The sequence below is a fragment of the Lactuca virosa genome, chromosome 7 (genome assembly GCF_052849685.1).
Source record: "Lactuca virosa cultivar CGN04683 chromosome 7, Lactuca_virosa_CGN04683_v6, whole genome shotgun sequence".
Classification (NCBI taxonomy): Eukaryota; Viridiplantae; Streptophyta; class Magnoliopsida; order Asterales; family Asteraceae; genus Lactuca; species Lactuca virosa.
This window is the reverse complement of record NC_136432.1, coordinates 73394899-73417631: the sequence shown is the minus strand read 5'-3', so window position 1 is coordinate 73417631 and position 22733 is coordinate 73394899. Positions and strand designations below refer to the sequence as shown.

Below are 22733 nucleotides of genomic sequence, written 5' to 3'. Positions count from 1 at the left end.
CAAAGAAATAGCAGGAATCAAATTTTAAAACAAATGTCCAGATAGTGACATCAAATTATATACGATGTAAAAGTAGTTGATCCCAGGAAAAGATCACTTCATTCAACATCAAGAGAGATGGCGAACTACTTGTGTGGTATCCTGTAAAATACAATCGAAAACTCCTTAATGAGTATCGAAGGGCTTCTTCTTGCATAGGCTTCGAAGGTAGGCTCGATTTTATTCAAAACCACAACTTAACATAAGTGTGAGTTAAGTGAACAAAATTACTTGTATGACCAATTTAGTCAAGAACAAGTAAGGTGAGTAATGTTTCAAAGTGACGAGAGTTTGAAAAAAATATTCAGACTAAAATCATATTCCAAAAAAATAAGATATGGATCTTGTTGGGAAAAAATGTCTTGGTAAAAGAACATTTTGTCAAGACCATGCATAACGAAAGGAATACGATTTTGAATATTGAATTGTGGTACATAAACAAATGTTTCATTAAAATCTTGAACATAATATTCACCGTCAATTCCATATAAGTTGGGATTGTTGGGTTTCACCATCATCACGGAAAAATAAATCATGATCATAAACACAGACTTGTGTAATATCTACATTCTGGGTGGTTTCTACCAGAGATCTTAAGGATATGCAGTGATGTGAATGATACGTGAAGAACAATTTTGGTGAAAAAGATTAGTTTAGAAAACACATTGTACCTCTGCGAATTATATGGATTTAGCAGAAATATCTGAACTCACAACGAGAAGAGAAAGGTAGCTCTTCGACTAATGTGAATATAGCCTGATTGGGAAGGCACACTCGTAGTGAGAGATCCATTAAGGCTTCGAAACACATTGAGTTTGTGAGGCTTATGGTCAACATACAGCAGCATGCTTCTAGGGACACCTAACTAGTGCAATAGTTCGAAACCATACATGTCCCTCTTTGAATGTAATCATATGAGCATTCACTACCTCAGTATGTTGAAACAATGAGACACAAAAAATGGTTAAACACACAAAATCAAATAAAGAAAATCTTTTTGGATTTTTGTATTTGAAATTTAAAGACAAAAATTCAGAAAATCTTTTTGGAATTTTTGTGTTTGAAATTTAAAGACAAAAATAAGAAAAATCTTTTTGGAATTTTTGTTTAAGAATACTGAAATAAAAAACAGCAAAATGTTACCAAACATTCGATGTAAGAAGTATCCACTTCCATACAGTGTACATCAAACAACATTTCTTACCAGACAACGAAGGTTGATCTGAACCATTCAGAGGCATTACGAAATCGAATGAAATCAATATACAATGTGTAAAGAACACATATGTAAATAAATTGTAACGCCTCAAAAATCACATCCAATTTAAACCTTTCAAAACAACTCATTTACTAATAAAAGTGTTTACAAAATCATTGTTTCCAAAACATTATTTAAAATCAGAGTCTCCCAAGATCCAATCAATAATAAAACCAAGGATGTATACAGTCACGCATTCGCCTCACCACAATCCTCTAAAGAACCTGAAACCATAAACTAAAACTGTAAGCACAAAGCTTAGTGAGTTCCCCCAAAGTACCACCACATAAACATAATAATAAACAAACAACATGCATATAGAGCCTCGAGCATGACTGGAACGCCGCACCGTCCTCGAGACTATCTGAAATGCTCACAGAGCCTTTAGCATGATTGGATTCCTCATCAGCTATTGATTAGACCGAGAGGTGATTCTTCGTCACTGTACTTACGGGTCGAAGGCACCAAGGTTGACCCAGTGGTTTGTATATACTGTTACATGATAATATGTTGTTATGTTGTAGATATTTGTTAGATCAGTATCCTGGTATATAGGATGTTTCCATGCTTAGTGATCGGTAGATCTGCCTGATTGTTTGTTGACTTGTTATATGTTTACCTGTGGCATGTGTCGACGTAGTGTAGTTAGGTTGAGACTGTACTGCTTTGTGCTGCCAGTCAACAAACCAGGTAAAGTTTATATCGATATGTTGTTATGTTATGGTATGTATGGATATGTGTTGGTTATTGGGTTGAGGCGGACCAGCCGGGACCGAAGCCAAGAGACCCATGGCGTCTCGGATAGACTGCAGGCCCGAGAGGCGTACCAGTCAGGCCGAAGGCCCAGAGAACGTTCCAGATAGTCTGTAGGCCTGGTGAGGCATTCCAGTCATGCTGAAGGTTATGTGAGCGTTCCAGAGACTTGTAACAAATCACTCAAATAAAACTATTTTTCTTAATCAAATGTGCGGAAATCTTTTGAATCGGAAATAATGATTCAAAACTTTTGAAAAAGGTTGAGAAAACCAGAAATGATTGATTGTATCCTTCTCTGATACCAAATGTAGTTCGTTTGAATTGAGTATTAAGAATGAAATCGAGAACATAATGTGTAAAGAACACAGATGTAAATAAATTCTGGTTGGCTTAATTATCACGTCTGAACAAGTACAAGAACACAGGAGAGTAAAAAGCTCAAAAGCTTACTCTCGACTCCTATACGAACCCTATTTATAAGGTGATACAGACGCATATAAAAAATAGATAGGGACTAAACGTTTAAGCTTCGACCACTAAGACTGCCTTACGTAATACATACATTCGAAGTGAAGGACTTCGACATCGACACTACCCGGGCCTAAGTGTACTTCGACACCTCACTACATACTTCGACCCTTACACTTCAGCAATTTCATTAATTCCACTTTCCTGTGCTTTCAGAATATTGTACAAATTTACCAATAAGTAACCATCAAAACTTTCTTCAGTCTTGATCATCAAACTGATGTTTCTCCACTCCTTTCGTAAGCCCATAAGAAATGTAAGATTGAACTCCAGGGACAGACGAGTCACTCCATATTGAGAACATTTGGAAATCAATTCATTTGATCGATCATAGTACAATTCTATCGATTCATTTCCCTTCTGCATTACCTTTCCCAACTCTAGCAGGCAATGTTTTACATAACTTTTCTTTGTTTTCTCATCTCCTTGGCGGTATCCCAAATCTGCTTGGGTGTAGAACATCCACGAACATCGTTGTAAACTACTAGTGGAAGAGCACCACGTAATTCACGTAGATATTTCTTATCATTTTCCTTCATCTTGTTTCCTCTGGCAATCATGTCACCATAACTTGCAGATGTACCAATATCGCCTAACATCGCCTGACAAAAACTCTCATCTTTTGATGGATCGCATCAGATCTTCATCAATTCCATTCAGATAATCTTCCATTCTATCAGCCCACTGCTCATAGTACTCTGGAATCAACATTGGAATCTTAATTGAAGATCCTAGCAAGTGAGAGAAATTTAACATCATGTTCATGTTGAAATTCGCCATTGTTGTAAGGACTTTGAATAAAAAGGATTTTAGATTTAAAACAAGATAGAAGAAGGAAATCAAACAAAGATTGATCAAAAATCAATCAATCTAACACGTAGACCGCATAATCTATTCAAAACAACCGATCAACAAAAGTTTCCTGATTCAAATTGCGGAAATTTTCAATCGGAAAGAGCGATTCAAAAAAGATGAAAAACATAAGAAAACTTCAATCGATTGAGTGAATCATGATCTGATACCAATTGAAGTATGTTAGGATTGATTACGAACACAAATTATATAATCAAAACTGTACAAAACACAAGATCTAAATATGATCAGGTTGGCTCGAATAAAATTCTGAAAGAGTACAAGAGTTCGAGAGTACAAATTGTAGAATGACGCTCAAAATTGTTACTCTACTTTGTGTACCTATCCTATTTATAGGATAAAAACAGACCTACAAAAAAATTACAAGGACTAAATATCAAAGTGTCGAAAACAACAATGCCTTGTAAAATAAATAGAGAGTTGAAGTCATGCTGATTTCGACTCCTTAAGACTAAGGTTTGTTGATTTTTAAGGATTTCAGATTTCATTTCATGTTTCATTTGGGTTTGAGAGTAAGGTTTGATGTTGATTACTATTTTAAGGTTCTAATTTCAATTGATTTTGGGTGGTGACTAGTGGTAGTTGTAAGAGGTGCGTAAGGTGACTAGAAGTTGTTGCAGGAGGTTGCAGGTACGATGATGGTAGTTCAGTTGCAGACAAAGACATCCTCAATGAATTCCCAAAAACACAATCAACCAACCATCCTCCTTCAATCTCACTTCCCTTCTTAAATCCATATAACATTTCCCTCTCTCATCAACTCTACAAAACCATCTCATCTCATTGGGTAGAAAGTAGAAACAAAAGAAAAAAAAATGAAGGTTTTTGGATTTTGGGTGTTTTGATTCCATTTCTTAAGACTCAAATACATATGTTTTTCTTCTGATTTTGTTAACCTATCAAGCTTTTTCAATATGGTAAGCTCTTGTGTGTGCTTTTTGCCTCTTCATATCGAATCTGGATTTTTCAAGTGCTCAAACTTGCGATTTAGTCGATGTGGTTGAAGATCCGACCTATAAAGAGAGAGACGAACTAGGATGGTATTTGAGTTCACAGTAAGTAGAGATAAATATTTAACAAACACTTTTTTTTCAAAGACTTAATAATTAATAAATCAAAATAAATAAATAAATAAATAAGGTGCAAAACAGTCTTTTTTGTCTAGAGGGATGAAATGTTCAAGTTTTAAACAAACTAGAGACAGCCCGAATTAATTTTTGAAAATAGGGACTGAACGTGCATTTTGGGAACTACACGAGGGCCGATTCATGTAAAGAACCATTATTAATCAAAGAACCAATAAAGCAATCCAAAGTGTCGAAATTTAAAGCGATCACAGACAAAATGAAGGATTGTAGACTGTTACAGTGGACATGCATGCACCAGATTATACAAAAACTCACTTGCTTTTTTTAGTTTAATTTTTTTAGGCAATGTTTTTTATCAAAAGAAAAAAAAATGAATATAACATTATTTATGATTTTTCATCATTTTTCCATATATATATATATATATATATATATATATATATATATATATATAATATGAAATTTTTTTTCAAAAAAACTCACTTCATTTTCTTTCTTTTCTGAAAAGTTAAGGTCTATTTTTTATCAAAAAAAATTAATAAATCTATCAAAATTCATATTGTTTTGGTACTCCTTAAAGATAGATTCATATTGATGTAAAAATAAAATTCAAATTTCATTTTAGATTGATATTGTCAATCTACTCAGAATCACAATTTAAATAATAATAATAAGTCAGATTCATAATATGAATTCTGAAAACATAAATATATACAGTTCAGATTCACAATGTGAACAAAGTCATTTGTTTATTTTAGAAAACTAATTTATAGGTAATCAAAACGTTAAAATATTATAAAATTACATGGAAATATATTTCGATTCATATGTAATTTTACTAAATTAATTTGTGAACGATCAACGATTTGTAATAGTAAGTTAGATTCACATTGTAAATGTTATAATTAAAATATTTAAAGTTTAGATTCATAATGTGAATCTGAACTGATATATCTTTTTTCTAATCTATGTATGTTTATTAATTGATGACAAAAAATTGTGATTTTTGGTATAATTAGTTTTTTTAGATAAAAATAAACCGAAATATTGAAAAAAAAAAACAAGAAAACGAAGTTATTTTTTTTTCCGAAAAAAATCATTTTTTTATATATCAATATTGATCTCTATTGAAAGATAACAAAAATCATGAACGGTATATTCGATTTTTTTTACAAAAAAATGTATCTTAAAAAATATTAAACGAGAAAATTATGAGTTTTTTTTTGTATAATCCGTTGTATGTACGTCCAATGTACAAATATACAATCATTTATTTGGTCGTTGATCTTTATAATTTTCGAAGCTCACGATTGATACATTGGTTTCTTGTAGTGTGTGTCTATATATATATATATATATATATATATATATATATATATATATATATATATATATATATATATATATATATAGAGAGAGAGAGATTGCCAAAATTATAATATTACTGAAAGCCACCATCAAAAGCATCCGTGTGTGTCTTCGATGGAACCAACACAATGGGTGTTGAAAGCTTGACAAAATAATTAAACATGAGTTTTAAGAAAAAAAAAAGGTTCCCATTATGGATGCAAAACAAAATTAACGCTTTTCTCCAGTGTGACTCAATGCATAGGACTTACATGTACTTTATTCCTGTAAGATAAATAAAAAGAACATTAATAAAAAAAAATATTAAATAAGTTAAAGAATATCAAGAAAACCTGACGAGATTTAATGTAGAAATAAAAACTAAAAAAGAAAAGAAAATAACTTTGTTTCTTTCCATATTGGGAATGAAGACTACTAGTTGGTACGCATTAAAGATCTTTGAAAATATTTACTATTGAGATTTGATGAGAAATTTCTTAATGTAAAAACAAAAGGCAAAGTAAGAAGGATTGATGGGAGACATCAACAAGATTTTGGTGTTCATGGTTTAAGATCTTTTTTGTAGGTACATATGGATACATTAAAATCTTCAAAGTCACATTCACAAATTTTTCAAATATATATATATATATATATATATATATATATATATATATATATATATGGAAAAGTGAATATACCCTTAAGGGTATATAAGGTTAGATACCCAATGCTTAAAACTACGTAGTTTTGATTGGTGGTTTAATTTAATTGAAAAAAATAACAATTTCCTTAAACACTATTGTTTCCTTTTGAAAAAAAATAACAACTAAAAGTCGATCTCTATTGCTTCCATAATCGCCTATTACCTTTAGCCGGTTGTGAATTTTTTTCCCGTAGGTTGCCGTCATAACTTTAGGATTTGAATAGTATTTTATTGTTTTATTTTTTCTCCCACATGATGTATGCATATTAGGCTATATATAGCCTTTATTAAGATGAATACAAAGTAATTAAGATGAATACAAAGTAATGGAGTCTTTTGTTCTCACTTTTCACAGTTAACTCATTTGTGGATAAAAGTTATTTCTTTTTTTTCTCTGTGAAGTCGTATTTGAGAAGCACATCAACACAGTTTATTTATTTTTGGTCCTCTTTGCTCTACAAATGCTTGATCGATTCTTTCTCCATCTTTTTTTTTATTTCCTTTTTTTAAAACTAGAGTTTGATGTAGTCAAACACATGTAATAGTTGAAAGTTAGGATCAGTAACATCAACTATGAATTCAACTTCATCAACTCAATAAATTAAGCAATTGTAGTCCCCTGCCATGGACAGGGGCAAAATCGTCCAACAAGGCAAGATTGTTCTTATGTGTTTAACTTTAATTTTTGTCTTGTAATTGGTATTTTTCTAATTATATTATTTGGTTTTTTAATCGTACAACATGAACATGTTTTTATACACCATGAGCTTGCCCATTTGGTTCACAGTACTGGTAATCTTGACACTCAATTTCACTTTTGATTTTCAAATTCATTATGCTTGGTTGTGAAACTGATTTTATACAGGCAAGCAAGAACAACTGTGTCCTAATTCTTTATTTCATAACAGGTGGAGGTAGTAAATTACCAAATAGCCCTCTTGTTGTACCTCTGGTTATTGGACATGCTCCATTGAGACACAAACTTAATATTTTAATCATGCTACTCAGCTACTGTTACAGATCCAATCAATAGTTACATACTTCTATTAAGATATTAAACATTGCGATTTTTATGAAAAAAAAGTACTAATTTTTATTCATTTATTTTTCCAGACAATTCATGCAGGTTTTGGAGAGAGCTATTTATCATCTGTTTTGTTTGAGAACTTGAGGAAAGAAGTAGAAGAAATGCAACCAATTTCAGTTGATGATTTGTTAAAAGACAATAAGCAATGTAATATTTATGTTTCCCAAACTGATAAACTCAATACCATTTATCATGAATTTCCAGTTTCTTATAAAAAACATGCCAAACAGCCAATGATTGAGGTCCATGTGGGTGAGAAAATCAGAAAAGACATAATTAAGAAGCATCAATAATAACACAAATCATAAACAATCAACAAATTTCATTGGAAAACATTAAAATTGTTAAGAAACATCAATAATTTCCAGATTACTCATACATTGTTTGTGTCTAAAACATGAAAAAGGTGCAGTTAACCAAGAAAAATGTTATGAAGTATCTAGTTTTTCTTTTGCCCACAGAAACAACACATCTCATCATTATGTCTCTTGCAACGATTCATCTGCCTGATATATGAAAAAAATAAAAAATTGTTAATATAATCATTAGAGTTCGTTTTTTAATCATTAAATTATTATTATAATTACCTTTCTTTTTGAACAACTAGTAGCATAATGACCCAATCCTTGACAGTAAGAGCATGTTCGTTTTTTAGGGGCTTCTAAAGAAGACTTGATTCTGCTTGCAAGTTTAGGACGCCCTTTTGTAGTAGTTGGACCAAGAGGATCCCGGATAGATAACTGTGGCATCATATCTACTTGCGAAACTCCCATACAAGAACTTTGAGATGCATTCTCTAAAGGCATAGATTTTTTTCGATTGACTTGATCATCTAAAAGACTTATCAATATCGTATTGAGTTTTTGTATCTCCGAAGGAGAGTCCCTTGCTTGTTCAATTAGTTTAGTAAAATTCGAACGAACACAAAATAATGTGTAGGCACTAACTCCATTTTCATTATTTATTTCTCCGAGTCCGATACTAACACTACCCAGTTTGTACCTAGCTTCAAGGGTCCATCGCGGTAAAATATAGTGACTCGGCAGTTCTTGAACATGCTTCTTCTTCATCACATATAAGCTATGTTTGCATAAAATCCCATTTGTCTCATACATACAACACGAACATGTGACGCTGACTTGATTTAAAGAACGAAAGGTAACAATACGCCAATATTTTTTATCAACATCCAATTGCCCAACTCTATATGTGCTTTCTTCTGTAGTTTTTGTTAGAGTCTCATGAGTCAAATTGGTAATAGCTTCGGTCCATTCTTTTTTGAAAGTATCAAACATCTTTCTAGTATAACATTGACCTGCTTTTGCTTCGATTGGATGCACTGAAGAAAGAACCGGCCTCGAGTTCATAGTCTTGAAGTCTTCATCTTCTTCGGCAGCCCTTCGTGACTCAATTGCCTTGTCGTATTGCACAACGAATTCATTCAACATGGTCCTCGAGTTAACAAAACCATCAAAAAATGAATTGATACTTTCACTCCGCCCGGTTGTGGTCATACCAGCAAAGAAAATATCCTTCAAGAAGGGTTTAGCCCAATGTATACGTTGGTTATACATGTCACTAATCCAACAATTGCTTTCCAGTTCATACTTAATACGCATATCTTCCCATATTGCTTCAAATTGTTCAATGCTGTCACTATTTACCCATTGTCTGTGTGTTTCTTGAAAATCACTGTAACGGGAAACATACGATCGAAGGTGCTCAGTTTCATGCTTCCTGATATGCCATGAACAAAAACGATGTCGAGTCTTTGGAAACACTTTTTTTATTGCATTGCCCATAGCTTTGTCTTGATCGGTAATAATTGTCTTCGGATACTTGCCAAACATACATTTGAGGAAATGTTCAAATAACCATTCAAATGTCTCTTCCTTTTCGTTTTCAAGCAATGCTCCACCAAAAAGTATAGATTGTCCATGATGATTCACCCCAGTAAAAGGAGCAAAAGGCATCTTGAATTTGTTAGTCATATAAGTGACATCAAACACAACAACATCTTTGAATTTTGTATAGGCATCTCTTGATCTACCATCAACCCAAAAGATATTTCTAGGATACCCATCATCAGACAAATCCACAGCAAAATATTGGTCACTGTCAACTAACGTTTTATCTTGAAAATGTTTTATAAGTCCATAGAACTCCTTTCCTCTATGTTGTTTTCGATGCTCAGATAAGACATCAGCACATTGCTTTGAAGTTACATCAGCTACATTTGAGGTTTTCATTGTATTAACAGCCTTTTTAATTTGAGAAGGTTTCAACCCTGCTTGACCAAATTGCACCATAAGAGATTTACCTTCTATTGAACGATGGAAATTGCTATGAGATCGATGCTTCATCACCTTCGTAGGTGTCATGGTCAAGTCGTGATTGTGTGTGTCATTAAACGAGTCCACCAACCACTTCCCATCCTCCTGTCTTGTTATTCGAAGTTTTGCTTGGCATCCTGTTCTAACATCTCTACGACGTTTTTTCTCATTTTCACTTGAAGCATTTTTGTCCATCCGTTTGATACCTTCTTTGTTGCATACATATATCTTCCGAAAAGGCTCATTTGTTTTAGGATTTTTAACTGTGTCATCTCTACGTATTCCAAAGCCATGCAAAAAAGAATAATCATTATAAAATGTATAGGCATCATCGGGTGTATCAAAAACTTTTCCCAGTATCCTTTCATCATTAACATCATCTTCGTCAAATTCAATGTTCACTCCGAAATCGTTAAGTTCTTCAGATTCATGTGTTGCTTCTACAAAATCATTTGTATCAACATTTTCATTTATATACGGCTCTATAGCCTGATCAGATGCTTCTGTTTCAAACATCATAACCTGCACAAAACCACACGTAAAAGACAATAAGAACTTGACCCTCTTAATGCCATTCCAGTAACTTTTTAGAGATGGTCTAACATTTTCATTATATCAAAAGCAATAAATTATACTAAATTTGATCAAACAGCATGGATAATAATAGAACATATGAAATAAAAATTTCCGTTGATAAACAATCGGAACTAGAAAACATATGCAAAATTAATACTTAAAAGTGAAATCAATGGTAAATTGTGAATTGCTTTGCCTATGAATTTGAACGAGAAAATTAACACCAAAATTTTTCGACTAATATGATACACCAAAAAATTAACACCAAATTTTATCTATAAATTGTTTTGCCTATGAATTTCGATTTCTTTGTAATCGTTTTTGAAGAGTCTGAAATTTTACATTAAATAGTTAAATACCGTCATCACAATAAAAATATAAAATTTTTATATCAATTGGTTAAAGATTTAGAAGGGTGTAAATTACATAATTTATGACTAAATCCTTTTGATAATGATTTATGTAACTAATAAAAGAATAAAAAAACACTTGCAATATATATATATATATATATATATATATATATACATTGGATGAACCATGCGAGAGAATTTAAGAATACTATATTCAAGAACTTAAATACTCAAATTGATAACAATAACTAATTAACAATGAATTGAATTTTATAATAAAGAAAAAGATAATGAATGAAGTAGCACGAACCTGTGATGCAAGAATGATGGCAACCTACGGGAACCGGCTAAAGGTAATAGGCGATTATGGAAGCAATAGGGATCGACTTTTACTTTTAGTTGTTATTTTTTTTCAATAAGGAAACAATAGTGTTTTTAGGAAATTGTTATTTTTTTCAATTAAATTAAACCACCAATCAAAACTACGTAGTTTTAAGCATTGGGTACCTAACCTTATATACCCTTAAGGGTATATTCACTTTTCCCATATATATATATATATATATATATATATATATATATATATATATATATATAGGACGTTTCACTTGAGATAAAAACAAATAGAGATTTGAAGATTCAACCTCAACAATATATATATATATATATATATATATATATATATATATATATATATATATATATATATATATATATATATATATATATATATATATATATATATACACAGAGAGAGAGAGAAGGAGAGGACGGTTCATTTGAGATTAAAAAATAAATAGAGATCTTGAGATTCAACGTCAGCTATATATATATATATATATATATATATATATATATATATATATATATATATATATATATAGGCTTAAGTTATTTTGTTTCTACTAACTATTGTGTGTCAGAATACACGGATCTGGACAATCGGATGAAATAGAATCAAAGATCATGATCTGAGGGTCTATGATATTACAATAGGGTAACATGTACCATATAATCACACAAATTTCAGCATAAGGACATTTTAGTCAATTGATACAAATTTAAAAAAGGAAAAATCGAGATTGATGGTATAATTAATGATTTTGATTTAAAAAATCTGATTTTTTTCAAATTAACTCAATTTCAAACGTAATTTGTAAAAATAAACCGATTTTATTCTATCATAATGTTATTTTGTTATAATGATATTCTGTAATTCTGTCAGAATGTTATACAACTATGAACATAATATTATAAACACATATTATCAAGACCAATAATTTTTAATGAATACAAATTTTATATAAGACGAAGTTTAATAGTTTAGAATAAGTAATTACATTTATTCTTAAAGAATTCAACTATGAACATAAACTACATTCATTCTTGAAATGTCTTGCAAAAAAAATATCGGCATTCTTGAAAAAATCCTCATTCACTTTCTTGTTTTGTTTCTAGATGTCTTGTGTATGTTTGACCTCTAATCCACTTCAAAATATGCTAGCAGGTATGAGATTGACATTTTGTGAGATTGGCATTCTATCAGAATTGTATTGCTTGAGAATGATTTTATACAAGGAGTCTTTCCCATCAGGTCTTCAAGCCATTCTTCAAACCATTTCTATCACAAATTCATTGCTAAATATTTTATAGTGATACACTTGTAACAACTGCACATTAAACATATAACTGGTTAACTACAATTCTATCAGAATACAACAATAATATTCTTACAGATTAAACTATTCTTGCATAATGGTTTTGAATATTCTTAAAGAATTTGTATTATCAAGAATATACCCAACGAACAAAACATTTGAAATATAAATGCAGGAAAAGATCATGTTAACACAAAGATGTATTTTGAATTAATAACTACAAAGATGTATTTTATATCAGATGTGCATACACATATACGAATGACATAAAAACTCAGTCTCACCTTCTAGTATAATCTGCTTCTGAGACAATCTCCTACACCTGATAAAATTGACGAAATGCAGCCAAGTCAAAAAGCGCCTGTTTAGATGACAAAAATTTTAGATTTTCTGTAGTGAAAGTTTTGAAAGGGGAACTTTTTCCATAGTAGTGATGTTCAAGAGTAACAACAGCAGCTCCAAATTTCTTAGCCAAAACCTGTATGAAGTTCAAAAGCTTCATCATCATTAGTATTTCAATTCTTCAATTACAATTAAAACTCCGTAAAAGCAACAAGAAAAGATCCAACGTGCACTCGTACAGTCATTTGTTATTCCACAACATTCAGATTCACCACATACTACTAAGAAGATCGGTCGATCAGGAATCCTGAATTCGTCTAAGTATTCATAATACCGCTGTTAAAATTTACGATCATCCTGTATATACCAAAAGTTCAAAATTGGTAATCTTGTTGCTGAATTCGCTCTAATTAAATGACAAATCAATTCAATTAAACTAATGATACTCGGAATGCATTTAATCGCATAGATTATAATCATAAATTGAAAATTACACCCAAACTCAGCTTGTAAAAGAAATCATCGAAACCCAAAATCGTAGATAACAATCTAACACATGCATAGAGATATATCAAGAGAGAGGATTCATACATAGGGGAAAAGTTATCGAGAGTCTGATTCAACCACAAAGCTTCCTTCGTAAGATAACTGATGTTGTTGCTAGTCATACGATTGATTCGAGAAGTTAACAACCCATTACAGACATTAATCATCAACAGCGACCCAAGAAAACCCAATAATGCTCTCATTTTTTTTTCAGTTCTTCTAATTTGTAGTTCAAACCTGGTTTTTCAAGCAGCCCTTGCTGCCCTCGCTTCATCCTCCAAACACCGAGAGGCAGCAATGAATAAAATTCTAGACAAGGGTTTGCTCGGCCACTGGACCATTGATCGACCTTGCGTATGATATCAGAGGCTAGGGTTAAATAGTTGCTCAAACAGATTTTATGGTAATTTCCATGAATTAATGGATTTTATTTTAATTATCATGTTAATGTTACATAAGTACCCTTATTACAATTTTTAATTATTTAATTATTCCTAAATTCATATTGGTGCATTCATGCACACAATAGTTGCTAGAAGCATTTGAGCTTATATATATATATATATATATATATATATATATATATATATATATATATATATATATATATATATATATATAGAGAGAGAGAGAGAGAGAGAAAGAGAGAGAGAGAGAGAGAGAGAGAGGCCGGTTCATTTGAGATTAAAAAATAAATAGAGATCTTGAGATTCAACGTCAGCCATATATTTCTCATTATATATATATATATATATATATATATATATATATATATATATATATATATAGGCTTAGGTTATTTTGTTTCTACTAACTATGGTGTGCCAGAATACACAGATCTGGACCATCGGATGAAATAGAATCAAAGGTAATGATCTGAGCGTCTATGATATTACAATAGCGTAACATTTACCATATAATCACACAAATTTCAGCACAAGGGCATTTTAGTCAATTGAGACAAATTTAAAAAAGGAAAAATCGAGATTGATGGGATAATTAATGATTTTGATTTAAAAATCTGATTTTTATCAAATTAACTCAATTTCAAACGTAATTTGTAAAAATAAACCGATTTTATTCTATCAGAATGTTATTTTGTTATAATGATATTCTGTAATTCTGTCAGAATGTTATACAACTATGAACATAATATTATAAACACATATTATCAAGACCAATAACTTTTAATGAATACAAATTTTATATAAGACGAAGTTTAATAGTTTAGAATAAGTAATTACATTTATTCTTAACGAATTCAACTATGAACATACACTACATTCATTCTTGAAATGTCTTGCAAAAAAAATGTTGGCATTCTTGAAAAATCCTCATTCACTTTTTTGTTTCGTTTCTAGATGTCTTGTGTATGTTTGACCTCTAATCCACTTCAAAATATGCTAGCATGTATGAGATTGACATTTCGTGAGATTGGCATTCTGTCAGAATTGTATTGCTTGAGAATGATTTTATACAAGCCTTTCCCATCAGGTCTTCAAGCCATTCTTCAAGTCGTTTCTATCACAAATTCATTGCTAAATATTTTATAGTGATACACTTGTAACAACTACAGATTAAACATATAACTAGTTAACTACAATTTTATCAGAATACAACAATAATATTCTTACAGAATAAACTATTCTTGCATAATGGTTTTGAATATTCTTAAAGAATTTGGATTATCAAGAATATACCCAACGAACAAAACATTTGAAATATAAATGCAGGAAAAGATCATGTTAACACAAAGATGTATTTTGAATGAATAACTACAAAGATGTATTTTATATCAGATGTGCATACACATATACGATTGACATAAAAACTCAGTCTCACCTTCTAGTATAATCTGCTTCTGAGACAATCTCCTAGGCCTGATAAAATTGACGAAATGCAGCCAAGTCAAAAAGTGTCTGTTTAGATGACAAAACTTTAGATTTTCTGTAGTTAAAGTTTTGAAAGGGGAACTTTTTCCATAGTAGTGATGTTCAAGAGTAACAACAGCAGCTCCAAATTTCTTAGCCAAAACATGTATGAAGTTCAAAAGCTTCATCATCATTAGTATTTCAATTCTTCAATTACATTTAAAACTCCGTAAAAGCAACAAGAAAAGATCCAACGTGCACTCGTACAGTCATTTGTTATTCCCCAACATTCAGATTCACCACATACTACTTAGAAGATCCGTCCATCAGGAATCCTGAATTCTTCTAAGTATTCATAATACCGCTGTTGAAATTTACGATCATCCTGTATATACCAAAAGTTCAAAATTCATAATCATGTTGCTGAATTCGCTCTAATTAAACGGCAAATCAATTCAATTAAACTAATGATACTCGGAATGCATTCAATCGCATAGATTATAATCATAAATTGAAAATTACACCCAAACTCAGCTTGTAAAAGAAATCATCGAAACCGAAAATCGAAGATAACAATCTAACACATGCATAGAGATATATCAAGAGAGAGGATTCATACATAGGGGGAAAATGATCGAGACTCTGATTTAACCACAAAGCTTCCTTCGTAAGATAACTGCTGCTGTTGCTAGTCATACGATTGATTCGAGAAGTTAACAACCCATTACAGACATTAATTATCAACAGCGACCCAAGAAAATCCAGTAATGCTCTCATTTTTTTTCTCAGTTCTTCTAATTTGTAGTTCAAACCTGGTTTTTCAAGCAGCCCTTGCTGCCCTCGCTTCATCCTCCAAACACCGAGAGGCAACAATGAATAAAATTCTAGTCAAGGGTTTGCTCGGCCACTGAACCATTGATCGACCTTGCATATGATATCAGAGGCTAGGGTTAAATAGTTGCTCAAACAGATTTTATGGTAATTTCCATGAATTAATGGATTTTATTTTAATTATCATGCTAATGTTACATGATTACCCTGATTACAATTTTTAATTATTTAATTATTCCTAAATTCATATTGGTGTATTCATGCACACAATAGTTGCTAGAAGCATTTGAACCTATATATATATATATATATATATATATATATATATATATATATATATATGTATAGGGGACGGTTCACTTGAGATAAAAACAAATAGAGATCTTGAGATTCAACATCAACAACATATTTTTCATTATATATATATATATATATATATATATATATATATATATATATATATATATATATATATATAGAGAGAGAGAGAGAGAGAGAGAGGACGGTTCATTTGAGATTAAAAAACAAATAGAGATCTTGAGATTCAACGTCAGCCATATATTTCTCATTATATATATATATATATATATATATATATATATATATATATATATATATATATATATATATATATATATATATATATATATATATAGGCCTAGGTTATTCTATTCAAAGTAATTATTGTGTTATTGTATGCATAAATGTGGACCAATCAAATTTACTTATTTTAAGAAAAGTGATTAATATATATTATTGAATTAAATATAATTGAAATTATATTCTTAATTAATTACAAGGGTAATTTAGTCAATTAATATAGATTTAATAAAGGAAAATTGCATTTTTTAAGGAATCATAGATTCTATTAATTTTAAAAATCCGATTTTACGTATTAGAATTTTTTTAATTCGGACATTCTGATAGAATATGTTTATGAGTATATATTCAAAAATAAAAATATTCTTGAACCATGAATAATAAAAATATTCCTGAATCTATTTTTTGATCATGAATTTAAAAACTTCTTGTAGAATAACAAATCCTTGAACAATCAATTGAAGAATAAAAACAAAAAATACATTATTTCTTATAGCATACGGGTAACAATTGTTAAGAATTACATTTATTGTTAAAGAATAAAATTAAAAAACAATCAAAATGGGAAAGAAAACATCAAACTCTAACAACGACTACTACATTTTAAAAGAATAATGTGGTCCGTTTCAATTTTGTGGTCTGTTCTTCAAGCATCAACTTCTGTGATTCCAACAGAATTGGAATTCGTCTTTCCATTCCAACAGAATTGGAATTCGTGATTCCATTCCAATAGAATTGGAATCTCACCAATATCATCCATTGAATCATCTACATAAACACTCTTGCATTCTCTATTCTTTTCTGCATCGATTCACAATCAATATTTAATACAAAGGAAAAATCACCCCTATATTCCTTCTCTTCTTCGTTTTCAGTCAAGAACACACCACCGAAGTGGATGTTTTCTAGTGCAAACAGAAGAGATCAGCAACTCCTTTCTCTTCTTCTTCTTCTTCTTCTTCTTCTTCTTCTTCTTCTTCTTCTTTGATTTCTGCCAAGAACATCAAGAGACCAACAACCTCTCCCTTTTCCTTCTATCTTTCACTATTAAAAGAATCAAACAAACAAAAAACTCCCCTTAGATCGTTTTCTGCCTGCTTCCATTTTTCTTCGTTGTTGGCTATTAAATCAGAAAGAAAGGGGGAGCAAGGAAATTACCGGAGCAGCCCCCCATCGCATCCCACACATTCTCCGGTCAAGCAAACACCTCCGAAAACCTCAGCTACGCCGCTGCTTCGCTGCTCCTTGTCGAGAGCTCCGTTTTTAGGGTTTGTAATTCGAGAGCAGCTTGAGCTTCGTCGTCCGACTCCGAGTCGGAATCGGTACTTGATGCAGACTGGAATAAATGGGGTAATGGTGGCTGGAGGGACAAGGGTGGGGGTATCGATTTGTTCAATTTATGGTTTTAAGAATCAGTTTTTAGATAAAGAGGGGAAGGAGATTTAAACTGGAGAGATACCATGATTATAGGGATTATTTTTGGAAGTTATTAAACAAATGACTAAATTACCCTTATTTATTTATTTAATTATTTAATTTTTTATTTAATTTTGATTGGCCCACATTTATGTATACAATAACACAATACTTACTTTAAACATCTGAACCTAGCTCTAATATATATAAATATGCTTAGATTATTTTGTTTCTACTAACTATTGTGTGTCAGAATACACAGATCTGGACCATCGAATGGAATAGAATCAAAGGTCATGATCTGAGGGTCTATGATATTACAATAGGGTAACATGTACCATATAATCACACAAATTTCAGCATAAAGGCATTTTAGTCAATTGAGACAAATTTAAAAAAGGAAAAATCGAGATTGATGGGATTATTAATGATTTTGATTAAAAAAATCTGATTTTTTTCAAATTAACTCAATTTCAAACGTAATTTGTAAAAATAAACCGAGTTTATTCTATCAAAATGTTATTTTGTTATAATGATATTCTGTAATTCTGTCAGAATGGTATACAACCATGAACATAATATTATAAACATATATTATCAAGACCAATAATTTTTAATGAATACAAATTTTATATAAGACGAAGTTTAATAGTTTAGAATAAGTAATTACATTTATTCTTAAAGAATTCAACTATGAACATAAACTACATTCATTCTTGAAATGTCTTGCAAAACAAAATATCGGCATTCTTGAAAAATCCTCATTCACTTTCTTGTTTCGTTTCTAGATGTCTTGTGTATGTTTGACCTCTAATCCACTTCAAAATATGCTAGCATGTATGAGATTGACATTTTGTAAGATTGGCATTCTGTCAGAATTGTATTGCTTGAGAATGATTTTATACAAGGAGCCTTTCCCATCAGGTCTTCAAGCCATTCTTCAAGCTATTTCTATCACAAATTCATTGCTAAATATTTTATAGTGATACACTTGTAACAACTGCACATTAAACATATAACTAGTTAAGTACAATTCTATCAGAATACAACAATAATGTTCTTACAGAATAAACTATTCTTGCATAATGATTTTGAATATTCTTAATGAATTTGTATTATCAAGAATATACCCAACGAACAAAACATTTGAAATATAAATGCAGGAAAAGATCATGTTAACACAAAGATGTATTTTGAATGAATAACTACAAAGATGTATTTTATATCAGATGTGCATACACATATACGATTGACATAAAAACTCAGTCTCACCTTCTAGTATAATCTGCTTCTGAGACAATCTCCTAGGCCTGATAAAATTGACGAAATGCAGCCAAGTCAAAAAGCGCCTGTTTAGATGACAAAAATTTTAGATTTTCTGTAGTGAAAGTTTTGAAAGGGGAACTTTTTCCATAGTAGTGATGTTCAAGAGTAACAACAGCAGCTCCAAATTTCTTAGCCAAAACCTGTATGAAGTTCAAAAGCTTCATCATCATTAGTATTTCAATTCTTCAATTACAATTAAAACTCCGTTAAAGCAACAAGAAAAGATCCAACGTGCACTCGTACAGTCATTCAGATTCACCACATACTACTAAGAAGATCGGTCCATCAGGAATCCTGAATTCGTCTAAGTATTCATAATACCGCTGTTGAAATTTACGATCATCCTGTATATACCAAAAGTTCAAAATTCATAATCATGTTGCTGAATTCGCTCTAATTAAACGACAAATCAATTCAATTAAACTAATGATACTCGGAATGCATTCAATCGCATAGATTATAATCATAAATTGAAAATTACACCCAAACTCAGCTTGTAAAAGAAATCATCGAAACCGGAAATCGTAGATAACAATCTAACACATGCATAGAGATATATCAAGAGAGAGGATTCATACATAGGAGGAAAAGTGATCGAGACTCTGATTCAACCACAAAGCTTCCTTCGTAAGATAACTGCTGTTGTTGCTAGTCATACGATTGATTCGAGAAGTTAACAACCCATTACAGACATTAATCATCAACAACGACCCAAGAAAACCCAGTAACGCTCTCATTTTTTTTCTCAGTTCTTCTAATTTGTAGTTCAAACCTGGTTTTTCAAGCAGCCCTTGCTTCCCTCGCTTCATCCTCCAAACACCGAGAGGCAGCAATGAATAAAATTCTAGTCAAGGGTTTGCTCGGCCACTATACCATTGATCGACCTTGCGTATGATATCAGAGGCTAGGGTTAAATAGTTGCTCAAACAGATTTTATTGTAATTTCCATGAAATAAGGGATTTTATTTTAATTATCATGCTAATGTTACATAATTACCCTTATTACAATTTTTAATTATTTTATTATTACTAAATTCATATTGGTGCATTCATGCACACAATAGTTGCTAGAAGCATTTGAACCTATCTATCTATCTATCTCTCTTTCTCTCTCTCTCTCTCTATATATATATATATATATATATATATATATATATATATATATATATATAATCAACTCATCATTTTTCATCACAAAAAACACCAGTCTTCTCCAAAATGGTACATCAAAGAGGAGTTAATACATAAAAACCTTGTTTTTGATGTTGAACAAGTTATTGAAGGTTTTCTAGTCACATATTGTCTAATATGATTATTATCTTATATGTATATCAAAAAGATATCCAATCGCATGTCATTACCATTTGTTCTGGACAATCAATTATGATTTTCTAATAATGTCTGTATTTATACGTATTAGATAAAAAATCAGGATTCGCAAAACAATCAACCAGAAGATTAAGTAAAAAATGTATATATTAATCACATATGATTATACATATAAAACATCCTATACTCTTGTTTAATCACATGTGATTAAGTAAAAAAGGTACATAATGACTTGTTTTAATCATATATAATATTCTGATTATATCTTTCATTTATACATCTTAGATAAAAGTGAAGAACAATAAAAAAAAAGCTTACAAAGAAAAAATAAACTGAAAAAAGAAAGTCAATTAAGAAGAAAATATAGAGAGGAGAAAAAAGCAGAAAAATGAACAAGGTAGAATTATATCACATATAATTATAAGAACAAAAGATATTCAATCACATGTGTTTTACAAAATATATGATTTATAATGTTGTTTAAGCACATGTGATTGATATCTTTTAACAACATGTGATTTAAAATATGTTATGGACAACTTATGCATTTGGTTTAATCATATATAATTTTCTAATTATATATTTATTTATATATTTCAGAAAAAAAAGCGTCTACAAAGAAAAAAACTACGAAGAAAGAAATCACAAGAACATCACCGAGAAAATAAAGTTGGAAAAGGTATTTCTTTTTATGTTCCAAAAGGGATTTAATCACATATGATTATTATTTGATGTGTACCAAAAGGGATTCAAGAAAGTCATATGTGTTTTTCTAATGTTTAACCACATGTGATTAGCATATGTTACCATATTTGAGATACACAAAACATACAATACTATGGTTCAAGTACATGTAATTAGCATATATTTTGAAAAACGTATATTTATTTATTTTGACTTGATTTGATTCATATCCCATTTTTTAATTATATCTACATTTATACATCTCAGAGATCCCTAAACCAAAAAAAAAAACAACTTTGTTTAATCACATGCCATTAGCATATGATTTTTGACATGATCTTATATGAACACTAAATGATTTTGGTTTAATCTTATATAATTTTCTAATTATATCTTTATTTATATATATTTCAGAACCAAAAAAGAAGAGCCTACAAAGAAAGAAATCACAAGAAAATCACCAAGAAAAATAGTTAAAAAATGTATTTTTTATGTAACAAAAGGGATTCAATCACATATGATTATTATCTCTTATGAACACTATATGATTATTTATCATTAATTGGTTTAGTCATATGTATTTTTCAAATGCTTTACCATATGTGATTAGCATATGTTACGATCTTTGACATACACAAAACATACAATACTATGGTTCAGTCAAATGTAATTAACATATATTATGAAAAATGTATATTTATTTATTATGACTTGATTTGATTCATATCTATTTTTTTTATTATATCTACATTTATATATCTCAGAGATCCCCAAACCAAAAACAAAAACAACTTTCTTTAATCACATGTGATTAGCATATGATCTTTGACATGATCTTATATGAATACTAAATGCTTACTTGGTTTAATGATATGTGATGTTCTGATTATATATGTTTTCAGATAACCCTAAAGATAAAGGAAAAGAGGTTACAATAGAACATGAAACTAAGAAATTATCCAAAGAAAAGAAAGATCAAGGTATAATTTGATCACAATTGATTATACATATTAACATATTGTGTACATTCAATCACATGTGATTAAAATCTATTATGAACAATGTGTGTTTAATTATCAAAACTTTGTTAAATAACATGTGATTTCCTATTAAATAATAATGTGTAAAACATCATAGAAAAAAATGTTTAATCAAATGCTTTATTATAATAACATTGTTTTATCGA

The 22733-nt window shown here is 30.3% G+C and overlaps 1 protein-coding gene across 1 annotated transcript; it reads right to left on the bottom strand.

Annotated features, from left to right (window-relative positions):
* Positions 1–8161: 8161 nt before the first annotated feature.
* On the bottom strand, positions 8162–13189 carry LOC145126774 (protein FAR1-RELATED SEQUENCE 5-like). Its single transcript, XM_079062074.1, has 4 exons — positions 13184–13189; positions 12925–13080; positions 8270–10537; positions 8162–8188 (listed from the first exon to the last, which is right to left on the bottom strand). Exons 1-4 carry the CDS (start codon positions 13187–13189, stop codon positions 8162–8164), a joined length of 2457 nt encoding a protein of 818 aa, XP_078918200.1.
* Between the last annotated feature and the right edge of the window lie 9544 nt (positions 13190–22733).